This window comes from Podarcis liolepis (assembly GCF_965112155.1).
Source record: "Podarcis liolepis genome assembly, chromosome: 6".
Taxonomy (NCBI): domain Eukaryota; kingdom Metazoa; phylum Chordata; class Lepidosauria; order Squamata; family Lacertidae; genus Podarcis; species Podarcis liolepis.
The window spans coordinates 19,559,935-19,578,985 of record NC_139559.1 but is presented as its reverse complement, the minus strand read 5'-3'; the positions used below and the strand labels follow the sequence as shown (position 1 = coordinate 19,578,985).

Sequence of the window (19,051 nt, the reverse complement as noted above, 5' to 3'; positions counted from 1 at the left end):
ATCAGAAGGTCGGTGGTTTGAACCCCTGCGACGGCGTGATCTCCTGTTGCTTGGTCCCTGCTCCTGCCAACCTAGCAGTTCGAAAGCAGGTCAAAGTGCAAGTAGATAAATAGGTACCGCTCCGGCGGGAAGATAAACGGCATTTCCGTGTGCTGCTCTGGTTCGCCGGAAGCGGCATAGTCATGCTGGCCACATGACCCGGAAGCGGTATGCCGGCTCCCTCGACCAATAAAGCGAGATGAGTGCCGCAACCCCAGTCGGGGTCCCTTTACCTTTCTATGCAAAAGAAATATTGTTTTAATAGAATCATAGAACTGTAGAATTGGAAGTTTAATGTTGATTATTAGTCTGAGATTACAGGAACAAGAAGAGTAGGATATGAATAATGCAAATAAATTAAATAAAAATAGACTCATCTTGTTAGATGGAACTCAAAGCATGCACAGCCTAGAGGAAACAGCCAACAGCAACAATGTAAACAATCTTCATATGGGACAGCTGCATATTCCTGCATCGAAGTGGGTGGAATAGATGATCCTCAGGGTCCCTTCCAACTCTACAATTCTATATTCCAGAAAGGGAGTATTTCATTGTTTACACTTAATCCAAATTGTTTAGGGAAGTTATTAAGGATTGATGTTTTTATTATGTTTTTAGATAGGTTGTAAGTCACCAAGAGTGGCTGAGGAAACCCAGCCAGATGGGTGGGTATATTATTATTATTATTATTATTATTATTATTATTATTATTATTATTATTAAATGAAGCAGTTTTGTTGGCGCAAGGATTTCCTGCTGAGCAACAGAACTTGCCCCTCCTCCCACCTCACATCCACCTAATTCGGAGGGTTCTGCCAAGCCTCTGGAGCAGATTTGGGAATGGTACACAAAGAGGGTGAAGAAGTTATGTTGTGCATATGGTAATTCTTGCATTAACAGAACTAATTTGTTGGATACCACCCCTGGTGTGTTTTTTTTATTATTATTCCAATGTATCTGCTGACAAAAATAAACAAATAAACCCTCACCATCTTGTTCAAGGAGCACAGGGGGAAATGTTAAAAAGGCAAGCCAAGTTGCAATGCAAGAAACACTTCCAAGTGTAGGAACGCAAGTAATACTCAAGTATCAGATCCGAAAAGGATCCATGTGAGCACCTAGTGCTTTTTGTTTGAAATATCAAAGAAATGTCAGAAAGGACTAGGGCTGAAAAAAGGTACAGGAATGGAAAAATGCATCTAGTACAGAGTAACAGGTCCTATTCTTTAAAAATAGTGATAACAGGACTCATGAGAATTTGTTTTCCTACCAAAGCAACCATGATAACAGTATCAGAGTGCCACAGCCTTCTCAAGCAACGGCTCCTTTTGGTTTTTCTGTTATAGAAGCCAAATACAGGAGACATATTCCAAGAGCAGGGGGCAGCAACCTTTTCCAGCCGTGGGCCGGTCCACTGTCCCTCAGACCTTGTGGGGGGCCGGACTATATTTTGGGGAAATATATCAACCAGAGCCAGGGCTTTTTGGGCTGTGGCTCCGATCTGGTGGAACACTCTGTCACAAGAGACTAGGGCCCTGCGGGACCTGACATCTTTCCGCAGGGCCTGCAAGACAGAGCTGTTCCACCAGGCCTTTGGCCAGGGCACAGCCTGACTCCCTCCTTTGGCAATCTTCACAGAACTCTAGCCCAATGGTTGCCATCAATTTGATTTGAATTAATTTTATAATGAAATGAATTTCGAATGTTGTATTATTTTATTGTTGTTAGCCGCCCTGAGCCCAGCTTCGGCTGGGGAGGGTGGGATATAAATAAAAAAATGTTATTATTATATGAACAAATTTCTATACCCCACAAATAACCCTGAGGTGCATTTAGAATAAAAGGACACATTCTACTCATGTAAAAACATGCTGATTCCCGTATGTGGGCCAGATTGCGAAGGCGATTGGGCCGCATCCGTCCCCGGGCCTTAGGTTGCCTACCCCTGTCCAAGAGTATTGGTCCAGAGTTATATTGCAGAGGCAGCTGTGTTAAGCAATGAAATAGTATTGAGGCACATCAATGATGATATTGTGACAAAGGCTTTTTTGGGCTAGGAAGCTGCTTCATCAAATGCACCGGGGGGGGGGGGGGGACAGAATGAAACCAACCATTTCGCTTCAACCAAAGGTAAAACCAGGTAGCTATATTGAGTGGAATACGTCCTCTCCTAAAATGCTTGATTAAACCATTCAAAAGACATCTTGCTTGAGAAGAGGGGAGATGCCCAAGGGTCAGGTGTTTCAAAGTAGTTGAAACTCGCAACACTTGACATCCATTGCTTGGCACTCAAGTTCCCAAGTATCCTAGTAAATATTTTCAAATTGACAGAACCACTTGAGTAACAGCTTGCCTGACTTTAGATAAGAGCTTCAGCAGATCTCCAAGTGCCTTCTCATCAGAAGCACACTACGCAACAATAAAGGCAGCTACAGTGGTGCCCCGCAAGACGAATGCCTCGCAAGACGGAAAACTCGCTAGACGAAAGAGTTTTCCGTTTTGGAGGTGCTTCGCAAAACGAATCTCCTATGGACTTGCTTCGCAAGACGAAAATGTCTTGCGAGTTCCTGCGGGTTCCCCCCCCTTTTTCTAAGCCGCTAAGCCGCTTATCAGCTGATCCAATAAGCCGCTAAAAGCCGCTAATAGCGCTAATCCATCAATGGGCTTGCTTCGCAAGACGAAAAAACCGCTAGACGAAGAGAATCACAGAACGGATTCTTTTCGTCTTGCGAGGCACCACTGTATTTCGGTGGTGGCGATTCTTGGTTACAGAAAACCCAACACCTGGCACCTACATTACCATTTCCCCCAGACACCTTAAGTTCCATAACGACATAGGTTGGTGTTATGCTTTTAGCTTCTGCCTCTTAATATTGTTAATGTTACAGTTTTATTGTATGTTTTAGGGCAATGTTAGCCCACCTGGTGCCCTGCAGATGTTTTGGGACTGCAATTCTGACATGCAATTTTAGCCAAGTGACTGCAGTGTGTGCTTTTAAATTACTGGCTTTGTTTTATATTTTAAACCTGACACCCACCAGGTGTTTTGAACTACAGTTCCCAGTTTCTTTTCTGAAACTGCTTAAGAGGTTTTCTTTACAATCAAGCGGTATATAAATTTTACAAAATAAATAAACAACTGCAGTTAATCACTCATTTCTGCTAATTGGGGCTGATGGGAGTTCTAGTTCAAAATATCTGGAGGTTGCCAAGTTGGTGAAATCAGCTCTATGATCTGCGGTGTTTCTCTAGTCAATGAGCAAAATACAGACAAGAAACTATTTGCTTTTTTAAAAGAGAAAGGAGAAGCAAGTGCACAGCCTCCCAGCGCCCACATCTCATCCAGATACAAAGTGTAGTGAAATGGGGAGAATCAAACACTTGCATTCTCATACCTGTACATGTGTTTGGATTCCTAGTGCCTGAGCTTATCTGAGGAGCAAGACAGCTCTACCCCTGCAAAACTGTGATAGGAGCAACACCACTGTGAAGCATCTGTTTCAAAATCTAAATCATGTTTCACTAAAAAGCCAACAGCTTGCTTATTATCCTCCTGTAAATTCATTTCTGACATTAGGACAAATGTCAGTTTAAAGTGCATGAAATTTCACCCCATCATATTCAGCCTTGTTGGAAAATTGCCGGCATGTTATTGCAAAACAACCCACGGATCAAGGGCCCAGTTCTTGAACTTTGCTAAAGGGGCGGGGGGGGGGGTAGCTGCCTTGCTAAGGTACATACAGTACCTTAGATCATAAGACTGAAGTGTAATCTAGCGTGCACACATTTGCACTAAGTTCCTCTTTTCCAGTCAAAGCCACAGGGCTTAAAACAACAGGCATTAAAAGCGCTCCCCATTTGATACCAAAATAAGAATTGGAAGAAACATTAGGTTGCTCTTGCACACAATCTTGTCAACGAGCCTCTCTGCTGCAGGCTATAATTCCACATCTACTTCTCTACAGCCTGTTAATGCAAGACAACAAAGCTCTGTGGCAATATCACAGCTACTCAGTGGAAGAGGTTTTGAGATGTGCAGGTTAGATATCAGTTGCTAGAAAGGGAATGAACAAGTCCTAAGGACTAGAACCTACAAGTCAGGACGCCTATGTTTGATTCATGCAAGAATCCAGTATTCTTGGGCTTCCATCAACAGCACAGTACTACAACAGCAGCAACAACCCCTTTATTGCTGTTTAATTTAACAACGGGTGCCTAATGTCCTGAACAACTACTAACCTCGTAATGCAGTTTTAATTTGCTCAATAGTTTATGGAGCGCCCTCTGAGTAAATGAATGTAAGCCTACAGAACACACAGCTGTGCTGTTTAGTAGCCCTGTTTAAAGGCTCCTGGCAAATAGAAATTCAGCTTGTCACATGACATTGGAGGAATTCCTCAAGTGTAAGCAACTGGCTGCTTTTTTAGATCTAGACCACAGATAACATTAAAAAAAAGGGAGTGCCAGTAGCTGCCAGGAAGCTCTGCTTACACTGAATCACAACTCCACTATTTTAATAATTCACTACTATCTAAATAATATTATCAGTTAAGTTGTCAACCTTATCAATTAGTAGCTGAACTGACAACAGATTAGGGATCTTATCACCATAGATGTGAGAAGTACCTGCTATCAATTAACATGAACGAACTAAAAGCAGCAGGTGAATCTTTCATATATATTTCTACAAGCAAGACTGAGCCAAGTTTTGTTTTGTTTTTTTTTTTAAAAAAAGAATTCCCCTGAAAAGAAAGAGGTGGTGGTGGTGGCGGCACTTGCTCAGCTGCTCAATGCCCATTGAATGCACTGATACATATTCATCCCCAAACAAGCTATAAAAACCCTTCCACTCAAGAGCAGCCATGAGTGGCATTGCTGAAACCAAGGATGATATTCAAGGAAGCTTTACTCAGAGAAGACTCACTGAAATTAGTCATGTTTATTACCGCATTTATTCAAATGTAATGCACACCTTTTGGGGTCAAATCGTGTCGCAAAAATTAGGGTGCGTATTAGATTTGATGGCACCAGCAAATGGTTTTAAGGCATGCATGTCCAAAGTCCGTTTCGGGGGCCTAATCTGGTCCGCCAGTCGGTGGCAGTTTATTTCCTGGGGTAAAATCCAATAAAAAGCTCAACTTCAATTAAAAAAAAGGTTCACTTCATCAAATCTGGCCCCTTTGAAAACAGTTTGGACACCCCTGGAATTGAGATGCACATTAGATTCAATGGTGCATTAGATTCACGCAAATACGGTAATTTTTATGGATCTACTCTGAGTATAACTTCATTTAACACCATCCTTGATTAATATATTTCAGCAAAACAAATTTATTATCACTTGAGTTTTCATCGACCAGTGGCCACTTCATGAGCTGCATAAAGCATAAAGCAGTTTCTTGTTTTATGTTTGCAATCATTTTGTTTTATAATTGTTTATTTTATTATTGTAACCCGTCCTGGACAGGTAAGAAATCCACTGAATCAGAATTTTAAAAAATTATCTTCAGCAGATATGTAAAATGACCAGAAGGGAAAACTGCAAATGATTGGGTTAAATTGTAATAAAATGCAAAAAAAAGAACAATTTATATGTGAAGGCAATAAACATATTTTTAAAAAAGAATGCATCAGCAGCTGCAAGGAAATTTAAGCAGCCTCTAGATGGTGGGTGGGTGGAACAGAAGTTTCTCTCTGTCATAGTCCCTGCCAAATCTAACTCTCTGAAGCTGCTCTGTGAAAGTAGCAGCTCCAGAGAGGTTGTTTTTGTGAAGCTTCCCCACATTTGAGGCTGCTCCAGTTTCCCCCACAGCTGCTATTTGCATTTAGACACAGGACATTAACAGAATCCCAAACCAGAACCAGATCCCAAAGCCAGAGAGAACAAGCCACAAAATGCTGCTCCTGGGTGACCTGTATTAAGATGAATGGGTTTCACACAAGCACTCTCATAAAGCACACCACCATACGCAGCATTAATTGCAGCAATATTTCTCTGAAAGTCAACAAATACATTTTATGAATGACAACACCAAAGTATACATCCCTGATACTCCAAACTAAGCCAAGGTGGAAGAACTGTCTGGCCTGCAACGCAGAGCTCAGATACAGAACTTCTAAGAACCACAGTTCAATCTCTCTACACAGGAGCCCTTAAGTACCACTCATTAACCATTTCCCTGAACAGGAAATATTGACAATTTACACTCAAGTGCCGAGGAGCCAGTCAAATAAAGTTATTGCAAATGTATCAGGTGTCAGAATGATATCTTTGTATTCATTTAAGTATTTATAAACCACACTTTCATGTAAAATATCACAAGGCAGTATACAACCTAACAGCACAGTATTACAATAAAAACAGCTGTAAACACGTCAAACACATCAGTAAAGCTAGTTGGCAAAGCATCTCAGGTTTGAAAGGCCTGTCTGAGTATTAGCTCTTAAAGGTAAAGGTAAAGGGACACCGACCATTAGGTCCAGTCATGGCCGACTCTGGGGTTGCGGCGCTCATCTCACATTACTGGCCGAGGGAGCCGGCATACAGCTTCCGGGTCATGTGGCCAGCAGCACGAACCAAAGCAGCGCACGGAAACGCCGTTTACCTTCCTGCTGGAGTGGCACCTATTTATCTACTTGCACTTTGACGTGCTTTCGAACTGCTAGGTTGGCAGGAGCAGGGACCGAGCAACGGGAGCTCACCCCATCACGGGGATTCGAACCGCCGACCTTCTGATCAGCAAGCCCTAGGCTCTGTGGTTTAACCCACAGCGCCACCCGCGTCCCTAGCTCTTAGAAGACATCTAAAAGCAAGTGATAGTGGCTCCTACTGAACTGCTTATAGGCAACACATTCCACAGGGTAGGCCTATGCTCGGGAAGGGCTAGCCAAACCTCAGGGTTTCTTGGGCCAGGTGCTGGTATGGTAGTAAGTTACTGGACAGCACAAGTCAGGGCAGAACTTTAAATGTTGCTAGCCCAACCAACACAGCATCTTCAACAGAAGTCAGTGAAGTCACCTTGAATCCTCTTTTGCTGGGGTCAGCACACAGCAGCCACTCTCACAATGGAAGGTTCCAATGAAACCAGCATTTCAAATGACTGAAGTGGCATTAATATGGCTAAGGGAACATTTTCTGTTTCGGATTTCTCAGTTAACCCGAAGGTAGGCTGCGTATTACACAGCTCCTATTTGCCAAGCTGACTTGTGCAAGCAGGAGCAACAAGTGAAAAAATGCAGGAAGCTCAGCTATATACCAGGTGAGTACTTGGTTTGTCATTTCTGAGAAGCCAAATGCAGTTTCGTAATACAACGAAAATATACCCCCTCACGGCATCCGACTGGTAGCACTTCTACCAGACAGCCCAAAGGATATGGGTACTCAACTTGAAGACGTTTACAAAAACCAGTTCTTTTGCAGATTTTACTTAGCCAAATCCACCACACCAAATCTTATTGCTCTCAACTTATAAGCCACCTTCAAGAGCCCAAGATTTATGAGTATAGAGAGGAGGCAGGAACACACATATTATCCTTGTCCCCAACATCCCCATCCCCACAGGAAGAAACTTTGAGCCTCTGCGCACTTAGCATGAAATTCTGATGAATTTACCCAACTGAACAAGCTTAGAAACCTCCGTGTGAATGGGAACATTGCATTATCAAGGTTCTCAGTCACAGGGAATATTGTAAGTATGTTCAGCTGAACACACTTAGAATCCTACTTCAGACTTTGTGTTCAGTGTGTGAGGATCATAAGTGAAGGCAACAGGCATCGGCTTGTGTGTGTCGCTCTACTCAGTTTAAGCCCTCACCTATTCTACAGCACACCTGAATAGAATAGATGCTGCAGATAATAACATGCTTCCCTTAATTAGGGTGCTAAGGGTTAAGCTATAAGCATTTATGATGGCATCTTTGTTTCCACTGTGCACTTCTGCAATTTGCCTACTGTATTATATAATCAGTTCGTACTTACATATCCCAAAAATAATTGAGAAGGCATGTTCCAGTCTCAAGCAGAAGAGAAGATGGTAGAAGTTGAAAGACATCAGAGAAAAACATAGGATGACACTAATCCATTCCTGCAGTCTCTTCCCTGTTTAACAAAAAAAAAAAGCATTTTTTTATTTAACAGGTAGATTGAACAGTGAACACACACACAGCTTATTTTTTAAATTCTACAATAGTGAACATAAGAAAAACACTGCTGGATCAGTTCAAAAGTCTATCTGGTCCAGCATCCCATTTCCCACAATGGCCTAGCACAAGCAGTGACAGGTGGATGGGCAAGTTCCTAGCAGTGTTCAAAACTCCCATTGTTCTATGCGCATTTTGTGGCAGGGGAGTTCATTAGTGCAAGCAATTTCTCAGCTCTGGGCGCAGTACTGTGCCTACGATTTCAGATTAAAACTGCAGAGTGGAAGGAAGACCTTTTTCTGCCTCTGCACTTCCAGCTACTCCCTGAAGACTGGAGCAGAGACCCTCTTAAGAATATTATGGGAGTGGGGCGGACAGGGGAAGGAACAGACTATGTGAAAAATGAACGTAAAATTTTAGCTGCAGTTCCTTCATTTTCAGCTTTGTATTCTTGTTATAAAAAAAAGTGTGCCTAGACATTCCATTGTTGTGCCCACAATCTAGGTTTAGCTCCCAGTTTTCAAATCTCAGTTTCTAACACTGGTTCATTGTAGTCTATGAGTAGTAAGAGGAAGCTACTGGCAGTAGCAAAATAGCAAACGTATCCGCTATAGGCTACTACCAGGAGCAAAATGGTATAAGCAACATTCCTTTCGCAGCATACTCTCTCCATTATTTTGCATTGAAATGGGCTCCTCAGCTGCGATCAGCTTTTGCACACTTGTGAAAGTTGCAAAGAGATTGCACAAATTAATGCCACTAGATTATTCCAAGGAAGGGGCGAAACCAGGCTTTATTTCGCCTGGGTCAAAGACCCAGTTTGGCACACACACCCCATGCACATTTGCACACACACACAGGCTGGGAGCCTCAATGGTGCCCCTCTGGAGGCTTCACCTAGGGCAAAAAAAACCCCAGCAAGCCCCTCTACCCCATAGCTATGGCTCTGCCCAAGGGTCTTACTTGTGGTAGCATTACCCTTGCGTATAGGACTGGGCAGCGCTGCAAGTGTATTGCTTAGAAATTAATGGGTGCAATTCAACATTGTGCTATTACAAATGTTACATCTACCCAATAATTGCAGGTTGCCAGATTGAATGATTGCCCCCTCTCTTCCCCCACCTCCACTGTTCTAGTAGCTCTTCTGACTCCCCTCCCCACCAATTCTTGGAGGCCACAGGGAGAGGCGAGGGAGGAAAGCCCCATTGTGCAAGCAGAAGTCCTTGCACAGGGCTGAATCCCACCCAATATTTCTTGTACAAATAAATATTGCATCTCATCAGAGACACACATGAAATCATAGAATTGTAGAATTGGGAGGGACCACGAGGACTGAAATGCAGGAATCTTTTGCCCGATGTGGGGCTCGAACCCACGACCCTGAGATTAAGAGACTCATGCTCTTTAATGTGCCAAATTGAAGAGAAGACTCCCTGGAAAAGACTCTGATGTTGGGAAAGATTGAGGGCACAAGGAGAAGGGGACAACAGAGGACAAGATGGTTGGACAGTGTTCTCAAGGCTACCAGCATGAGTTTGACCAAACTGCAGGAGGCAGTGGAAGACAGGAGTGCCTGGCGTGCTCTGGTCCATGGGGTCACAAAGAGTCGGACACGACTAAACAACAATCTTGCATTATTCACCTCCCCAACACAAACACAAGAAATGATTCTCTGAGCTTACTATACATACTGTGCTAAGTTTGAGAAGCAAAGCTATTACATCCCGTAGGGTGTGTTGTCATCTGAATGAAACTAAAAGGTTATCTAGATCATTTGAAATGTAACCATTACAGCCCACGATTTAGAGGCTGCAGTCAGATAGAAAGCTAACTATGGCTAACAACAAGCCTAGCCCTCCCTCCAAGCTAAAATGTTCCCCAACCAGCATGGCCACAAAGATACGATCAGAAGCTTCCACTCCCATTGAAAAATTAACTGCAGTTCATCATCTACACCCTGACTTGTGGTATGGAACTGGCATGCTTCTATTATTAGACATCTAGCATTAACCAGGTGATCCGTATCAGTGCTCAGACATACCAAGGTCCACCTATAAGGCAGTGGGAAAGATAACTGCATGGATGGACATAAATTTGCATAGAGCACACAGTTCACAGTGCCCTCTCTCTGCTTGATGGTGAGGATAAGCTCCCTCCTCCACTATGCAAAGCAAACACATGAAGCAGGGAAGGATGAAATGTACCTAAGTGAAGTATGCATAGCATGCCCACACCCACACAAAGACTGGCCCTGTCTCAAATGAACCAAGCAAACCCAGAAATGTAGCTTTAGGTCAGGCATAGGCAAACTCAGCCCTCTAGATGTTTTGGGACTACAACTCTCATCATCCCTGACCACTGGTTCTGTTAGCTAGGGATGATGGGAGTTGTAGTCCCAAAACATCTGGAGGGCCGAGTTTGCCTATGCCTGATTTAGGTGATACAAGAGAAAGTGCATGAAGTCAGTGCAGTTTGCACAAACCCATAGATGTCACAGGTAGAACAAGACAGAATACAAAACCGACAGCATGTTTTCAGACGTGGGTATGATCACAACATGGGTATTATTCTAAGTCAGCCACTATGGCATCCAAGTTAATTAATACCCACATTCTGAAGAGGAGCAACTGCACCCTAAATAGAAGAGCTTAATGCCCAAATCCACAAGGAACAATTAACATGTGGGAAACTTCATGGCGCTTTCATGCATCTCCCAAGGGAAACCATGTGCAAGCTGCTTGTGAAGACAACCTGCCATTTCAAGTCAAAGCTGAGGATTTTGCAGAATTGGTGGACCGAGAAGTCACCCCATATGCATGTATCCACGTGGAATCCAAATCTGTCCATACAGTATGGCCAAAAATGAACTTAACTGTAAAGGGCCTAGATTAAGGTAGACAGCAAGTGTTGATAGCGCTGTGGAGCCTTCAGTGACAAATAGCAAAACGCCACTTAGATTGCAGCAACGAATTTTAAAGTGAATCACCATCTATAGCAACACACTGTAAAGGTTTCAAGAACTGGTGGCCCAGGAGACAGCTTTCTCTGTGGCAGCCTGAAAACTGCAAATCCCTCCTTTATGGAGGTGCATCCAGCATAATTACCGTATTTTTCGCTCTATAAGACGCACCAGACCATAAGACGCACCTAGTTTTTGGAGGAGGAAAACAAGAAAAAAACTATTCTGAATCTCAGAAGCCAGAACAGCAAGAGGGATCGCTGCACAGTGAAAGCAGCGATCCTTCTTGCTGTTCGGGCTTCTGTGATAGCTGCGCAGCCTGCATTCGCTCCATAAGACGCACACACATTTCCCCTTACTTTTTAGGAGGGAAAAAGTGAGTCTTATGGAGCAAAAAATACGGTATTTGCCTTTTGTCATATGCTGAAGACACACCCTGGCCTTTGACAGCTGTAAAGTATTTTGGTGATTTACCTGGAAATTGCTAATAAATGTATGACTGTTGTTGTAATTGTGATTGGGTTCTATGTGGTTTTAAATTCTGTTATTTGAGCCACTGTAACCCATCCTGGGAATTTAGAATGAAGGGCAGGTAGCAAGCCTTAATAACAATGATTATCATTTGTATTTGTACAGCTGCCAGCTTTGTGACTCCTGAAGGGGAGCTTCAGGATTTTTTAACTGTGCAAACGAATTTAATCCATTTAGTGCATTCATGATTTATGCCAGGCTTTTGGATCCACAAAGTTAACTACAGTCCACCAGCAGCTTGAGAAAACTCCCTTTTTTGCCAACTGCCTGAGAAAAGGCTTGTCAAGCACCTGGCAAACCACAATTCATGGCTGCTTGGCGGGTCATACAGTGTGCAAGTCTGGTGAACACACATTGCATCCACCAAGATTAGCAGATTCCCTTAAAGTACAGGGCTTAAATTGCTCACCAATTTTCACACACAAGAGACAGTGGTGCCTGCTTTGAGGACTGAAACACTTCCCACAAATAGCCACGTTCATCTAACACAGAACACATTCTAAAGCAAGAGTATTACAGCATCTTCTCTGAACAAATTTAATAAATACAAAATACAGATTTAAAAAATGATGATGACAATAAACATTCAGATACTGGAACAGGCAGATTTGAAGTGTTGACAAGCTGCTCACTGTTTCAACCTCAGCGGCAAACAGGTAAACTGTTCAGCTGGCATAGGCCACCTGACAAATGCTAAATAGCACAGGAAACTGGAGAACTGAAAATCCACAATCCACATATAGTGCACACTCTTATATTTAAACCTGCCTGCTAAGGTGTTTTAGCCCAAAAGCAGTTTAGGGTTTTTCTGCTGAAAGCAGCAAAAATGGTCACAGCTACTAAATGCTGCAATACATTTTATTCACTTGAATGATTTAGGTTGAGCGAAGGGAAAAGTCTGCTGGCAATGTGCCAAAGACACCTGCAATTATCCTGCAACAGCGGTAGAAAATTTTCCATCATGTGAAATTTGGAAGTTATTTTACCCATTACTGTAACAGTGTAACTGCAAATGAACTAAATAAAAAAATTCCTTCCAGTAGCACCTTAAAGACCAACTAAGTTAGTTCTTGGTATGAGCTTTCGTGTGCATGCACACTTCTTCAGATACACGGATCTGAAGAATACACGGATTCTTCAGATACACAGATCTGATACATGTATCTGAAGAAGTGTGCATGCACACGAAAGCTCATACCAAGAACTAACTTAGTTGGTCTTTAAGGTGCTACTGGAAGGATTTTTTTTATTTTGACTATGGCAGACCAACACGGCTACCTATCTGTAACTGCAAATGAACTGTCACTCCACATCCATAAGGGGTGGTATCCTGGTCTCCCTTTTCTGATGGAAGGCATCTCTCAGCAGAATGTGGAGAGAAGCAAATTTCCAATGATACCACCTTATCCACACACACACACCCCTCCCAAACCTTCAAGTGTCCTTGAAACCTATAGAAGAAATTTTAGGGGGGTGTAGGGAGAGGGAAAATTGCTGAAACTGACATGTGCCTTTCATCAGAGATGTAGGAATAACTTATACGACCCAAAGTTTCTGAACAGGCGGGTGCACTAAGAGCATTTTGAAATCACCTGCAAATTAAAAACCAAGCATGAAAATCTATGTTGCTAAAAAAGTGTGGAAGAGACCCAGAGTAGCTAAGAAGAAATGTCTATTAAATCCAAATGCCATCCATGCTGTTATTTACACTGATACATAGCCACATAGAAGTCAGTCAGAGCAAAGTGAATGATATACTCACAGTAAAACTGCAAGTTGCACGAAGGAAACATGGAATCATGTCTGCTGCCAACCTACATAATCCCAGTGACATTTAAAACAGATGTAATTCAATGTCACTGTACCCAGTTATTTTTCTTTCGAAGCAACTGTCAGTGGAGTGAAGCAGGAGTGAAATGCTCAGTGCCATGACAGCACATATAGATCTAGCTTAATTGTTATGAGAGAGATAATGTCCATACAGTCCACTTTACATGTGGTTTACAGCCCCTGCAAAGCCATGCTCGTGATCATGGCTCTTGGGACAAGTTAAGTCACCCTCTTGGAGAATGTAAGCTTCCTGTTTCATAGAATCATAGAACTGGAGAGCTGGAAGGGGACCAAAAGGATCATTTAGTCCAACCCTCTGCAATACAGGAATCTTTTGCCCAATGTGGTGCTCAAATCCACAACCCTGGGATTAAGAGTCCATCCTCTACCAACAGAGTTAACCCAGTTTGGCTTGCATCGAACTTTAAAAACTCTGGTTTCTTTTCTCAATTTAGGCTACTTTCTGCACCATCCTCTGGTGAGCACCAGTGATCCACAGATTTACATTCAGTGAACTTTTTGTACTACATTCAATTTTGGCAAGAACTTGGGTAGCAATCATTAGACTCCTAGAAAAAAAATAGGATACCCTGCACCCTTTTAAAGCCACGCATGTACAAACATAACAAAGAACCTGCCTTTTCTTAACTTCTTCAGAAATCACCTTAAAAAGAAAAGAAATGCCACTGGAAATCAAATGTGTATCAATGAGACAGTCCACTGCCAGAGTACAATGAACTGACTCAAGTTCCCTCCACCACACCCTAATAAGCACATGGACTAAATCATAATTGCAGGCTTAGATTTCCAGCATTACTCACACAAGTTGCCTATTTTCATTTACACATTATGAGTAGTGCGGTATTTAATATCCAAGCACTTTAATAGGTTGCTACTCTTCCAGTTTCAGATATTCAGATTGGGATGTGTGCTGGGTCACACATGGCTAAGAAGAAATCTGAAGCGAGAATCCGTTGAGCCAAGTCCAACATTTTATTTTTTAGGCAACAACGGTAGTTAGAAACAATGGAAGTGCAGGGCTTCAGATCTAGAAACGTAGGAAAAGCTTTTCCAACAGCTTCCCTTTAAGCTTGTTCAGTAACTAGATTTCTGAGACATCTGTTCTGTGAATGGGTTAAGGCATGAAGGACTGGTAAGTCCTATTACCACTGATGCTATCTCCTTCATAATACACACGTCTTTCCTCTGGATTGGCAAAACGTGGGTCAGGCAGTACCCCCTCAGGACCTGATTAAAGTGGAGAGCCTTTAGCTGCCGATTCCTATTTTAAGCCTCTTCCAAACCTTAAAAAGTTCTGATTAAGGAAGCAAACTCCTTTAGGAACACAAAGGGTTCCTATTTGTGCTGTAACCTTGAACATATTTGCTGTTCCTACAACAATTGCAAAATAGGGACACTGCCAGCTCTTGCGTGTGCTAGATTTCTGGAACAAAATCAATATAGCCAGACACGTCCTCAGACGACTGGATTTCAGACTCCCCAAACATCTTTTAAAATGTTTGGAATCGCCCATGAAGGAGACTTAAATGTGGGGTTAATCAGTTGATTTTGCTATGAACAGGAGCTTGCTCTAAAGCAGACTTGTAAATAGCCACTCACTCAAGCAGAGTACCAAGTCACCTGCTGGTGACTAAGACAGTGAAGCTTTTGTAAATTTCAGTAGTTGGATCTTCTGTGGCACACTGATGTGCCATGAATAACACAGACAGGTTAAGTGGGGTGGACTAGTAACTCACAGGCTTATTTGCATGCTTGTCTCAAAAAGCCCAACACAGAATCCTAAGCCTTTCCAAATGCAATTAAGACTGCAAGCAGGTAAAAAAAAACAAAAACCCTTAAACACTTTCTTATACACTGAAGAGATGCCAGCTCCTATCAGCAGTGGCAAGATGACAGGCTGACAAAACAGAATTAAATCAAGGAGATCAGTTTGCACTGCAACTGCATCCACTAAGGGCTGGCATCTGCAGGCTTCATTCACTGGAGCCTGGGATGGGTGGGGTTTTGTCTTTCAGTACAGCAAGAAAGTGACCTAAAAAGCACACTTATAAGCCTTAGTCACATGAGGCAGGAAAGTTACCGAAGGAAGTACGTGCTGTTTCCTGAACGAAGGCGGGACTTAGATTCTCATAGTGTTCGGCTGGCCAAGACAAAATGTCTTGTGCTGAACTGAAGGAGGAGGACCCAAGTTTCTGAATGCCATGGATATCTAAGTTACCAGCGAGTTTTAAAGATACCAGACCTAGAGATGTCCGACAGATTCCCAAGTATATACAAATGTTTGGGACTACAGGATCCGTAAGCCTTGCTCTTTCTCTTATGTTCCCCAAGCTTGCTGCTTATTATTTCTTAAATGGTGTTCTATGAAGGGCAAGGGAAGTAGGAAATCCTGCGAAGGTCTCTGACTTTTCTCCAGATTCCTGTTCCAGCTGCCAGCCGGCACTTATCACATGGCACTTACTAAAAAAGGAAACAATATTTATGATGGGTCACAAAATGGATTTCAAATGACTAGCATGCACTGGATTTCTGGCAACACCTTGACCCTAATGCCCTCTGTTAGGGATGCATACCAACAGTGAACAGGGCCACCCAACCCTCTCTCCCTGCCACTCCCATTTCTGTTTCGGACACCTTTCTCTCACCCTCTCCACCCAGATGGCAACTGGGGAAAGGGCAGATCATTCTTGACAGAGTCCTGAACCAATCACTTGCAGTGGGTTTCTGTCACTGCATCTATTTCACTACATCTTTCTCCTCTCACAAAATGGGGCTGAGGGCTGCCCACTCCAGCTCAAAATGTTCTACCCGCCATGTAGCAGCTACCTATGAGGCTGAGATAACAAATATCTGAACAAATCACACTGGCTGGGCCAACAGAATGGTCTACCCAAACTTATCAGTCTCTGGGTTTCAAGGTAAAGGCCAACCAGTCAGGGCCTGCCCTCACGGCTGGGTAAATTTTAAGTAGGGTTTCAGCCAGATGCCCAGTACGGAAACTGAACTTAGAAACTATAAAAAATGAAACTTTATTGCATGCCCATTTTTCTGTTCACCACACCCAAAGCTGGAAACAAGAATTACCTGCTTGCTTGCTTACCCTCACACCACCTAAAATAGTAAACTAATGCTAGAGCTGAAAGGGGCACCCTCCAGACAGACTTCCACTCCCATCAGCCCCTACCAGCAAGTCTAACTGCCAGGATAATGGGAATTGTAGTCCAAAATATGGAGGGCCACAGGTTCCCCCCATTACAGGACTGAAGAAAGGGTTCAAAGCGCTCCTTCATATGATACAGTATATACTACCAACATAGTAACTAATTTCAGGAAAAAACTGAAATGACCATGGGGCCTTTGTAACACTACTTTTGGAGAAGAAAGAAGTTTGAAAAGCATCAGGAAAAAAGTAAGGAGGCAGCCAGAATGGAGAGAAAAAGACCATCTGAAGTCATCACTCTAATATGAGCATAGCATCCTAACCCCAAAACAGAAAATGGGCAACTACTCAAACACACTATTTCATAAAACGAATAATCATAACTATTAGGATGAAATGCAGATTTTTCTTAAAATTCATATGCAGTGGGAATACTAAAGCACATGTGAATATGTAAGATCACGCCACTGTCCTCACTGTAAAACGATAGATAAGAATAGTTTTTTGGCCTTGTAGCCTAAACTTGCCACAAAATATATTACCTGCCCCAACCACCCAAAGCCACTATGAATAAACACATCCAACATCACTTCTGTTAAGATACACAGCCTCAGGCTTTTAGCAAATCTCCTGGGAAATAATCTCCCAGTGGAGAATGTTAAGGACATGGCTACTTTATAGTAGTTATTCAACTGTAAAAAATAGTCAGGTTTGCCAGTGTGAGCTTTTGCAACATACCTGGCTCTATGCCTCCAGAAAGTCATCTCACACATTACATGGCAACAACCACACATTTGCCACTCAACAGAGATTTGCAGCTAATCACAGCTGGCAAGGATACTTGCATCATACGTGTTTGTTGACTTTACAGGACAAGTTCACAGTCCAATTACTTTTACTACAAAATCACTACACTGAAAAAATCATCAATTGAAAGAAATAGTAGTTAATTAACAATATTCTGAATTTCAAGTATGCATGCCCACATGCCAGCTGGCATCAAAACCTTCTCTTCCACTTCACATCCGCAAGTATTGCCACTTCTAGGATGGACCTGCAGAACAATATTTGTTGGACTGATTCGATAAATCCTTTTGTTTAGTTAATAAAGGGAGCCAAGGAGTCATCAAGTAGAATATATGTAATGAGAGATTAACTGATTAGGCCGATTATAATTATTATTATTTTCAACCAACTAACCTACCCAATTACCTAAGCAATAAAATCTAGTCACAACTTGCAGAAAGAAAAGTTGGTCAGAGCATGGTGCCGATTTCCCTTCTCTAGCAGCAGAATATTCCCACGAACTCCCTTTCCAGGGGAGTCACTTCACACGCCCGGCTGCCATTCCTCAAGTGCGCAACAATCCCGAGTAGACGAGTAAAGGAGATGTTCCTTGCAGGTGCGAACCAGGCCACGCTTTCCACTAGGGGCGAGGTGTGTGCGTGCGTGTGCGGGGAAGGCTTCAGAGGTTCCAGGCGCGCGCCAGAAGACAGATATCGGGCGTCACGTGTGAACAGAACCCTTGACCTGCGTCAGACCCGGAGTCCCACCCGCGCCACGTTTTAACCCAGAGGCGAGAGAAAGAACCCCTTCTCCCCCCCCCCCACGCCCCGCTCACGCCGGCCTCACCGGGGGAGTAGAGCTCGGCCAGCTCGCGGGCTCCGGCGTGCTGGGCTCCCCAGCGGGGACAGGCGCCGTCGGGGTCCCCTTGGACAGCTGACGCAGGGGCCTCCGCCTCGGACACCGCCCTGCTGGTCCCGGCCGCCCGGCCCCGGCCGCACTCGGCCGTGGCCCCGCCGCGGCCTCGCTCCCCGCCTTCGTCCTGCTGCTCGCGGAGGCCGGCCTCGTCCTGGAGCTCCGGCCCCGCCATGGCTCGCGCTCCAGCGCCCGGGGCGCCTCCCGGCAGAAGCGACGAGGGCGGCGGCGGCAGCAGCATCGCGAGGCAACCCGCCCAAAGGCCAGCCGCCGCGCGCGACTCGCCGCCTCTTTCTCGCCCTGCAGGAGGGAGGGGGCACGGAGGGACGGGGCGGGCCTACAGGCCCGGGCCACGCCCCTCCGAGGAGGAGGGCCCGGCCAATCAGAGGAACTCCGCGCGCCGCAGCCGGCCAATGGCGCCCGAGCTGGCGAGTGGGAGGGAGGGGCGACCGCCTCGGGGGGGGGGACGGCGGGTTCAGGTCCCCGCCCACTCCTCTTGAGGGAGGCGCTGGAGGGAACGCCCCTTTTTCCTCGCTGGTCGCTCGCTTTTCTGCCTCGCCTGCAGGCGGCGTTACGGAGGGGGAGGGGGCGGGGCAACCCATGTGGCAGCCTTGGCGCCGCGCGCTAAAGGAAAAGGGCTTCGCCCCCTCTCTGCAATCCCGAACTGCGCCTTG

At 44.2% G+C, this 19,051-nt stretch overlaps 1 protein-coding gene across 1 annotated transcript in view; it reads right to left on the bottom strand.

The window, feature by feature from the left end:
• The window catches only part of LOC310709074 (plasmanylethanolamine desaturase 1-like), a 34,597-nt gene extending 15,964 nt beyond the window's left edge, over positions 1 to 18,633 (bottom strand). The window contains exons 1-2 of the mRNA XM_083508244.1: positions 18,312 to 18,633; positions 8,018 to 8,137 (exon numbers count right to left, since the gene is read on the bottom strand). Coding sequence (XP_083364370.1) covers positions 8,018 to 8,137; positions 18,312 to 18,618 — 427 coding nt within the window. The 5' untranslated portion in view covers positions 18,619 to 18,633. The remainder of the gene's footprint in view (positions 1 to 8,017; positions 8,138 to 18,311) is intronic.
• Between the last annotated feature and the right edge of the window lie 418 nt (positions 18,634 to 19,051).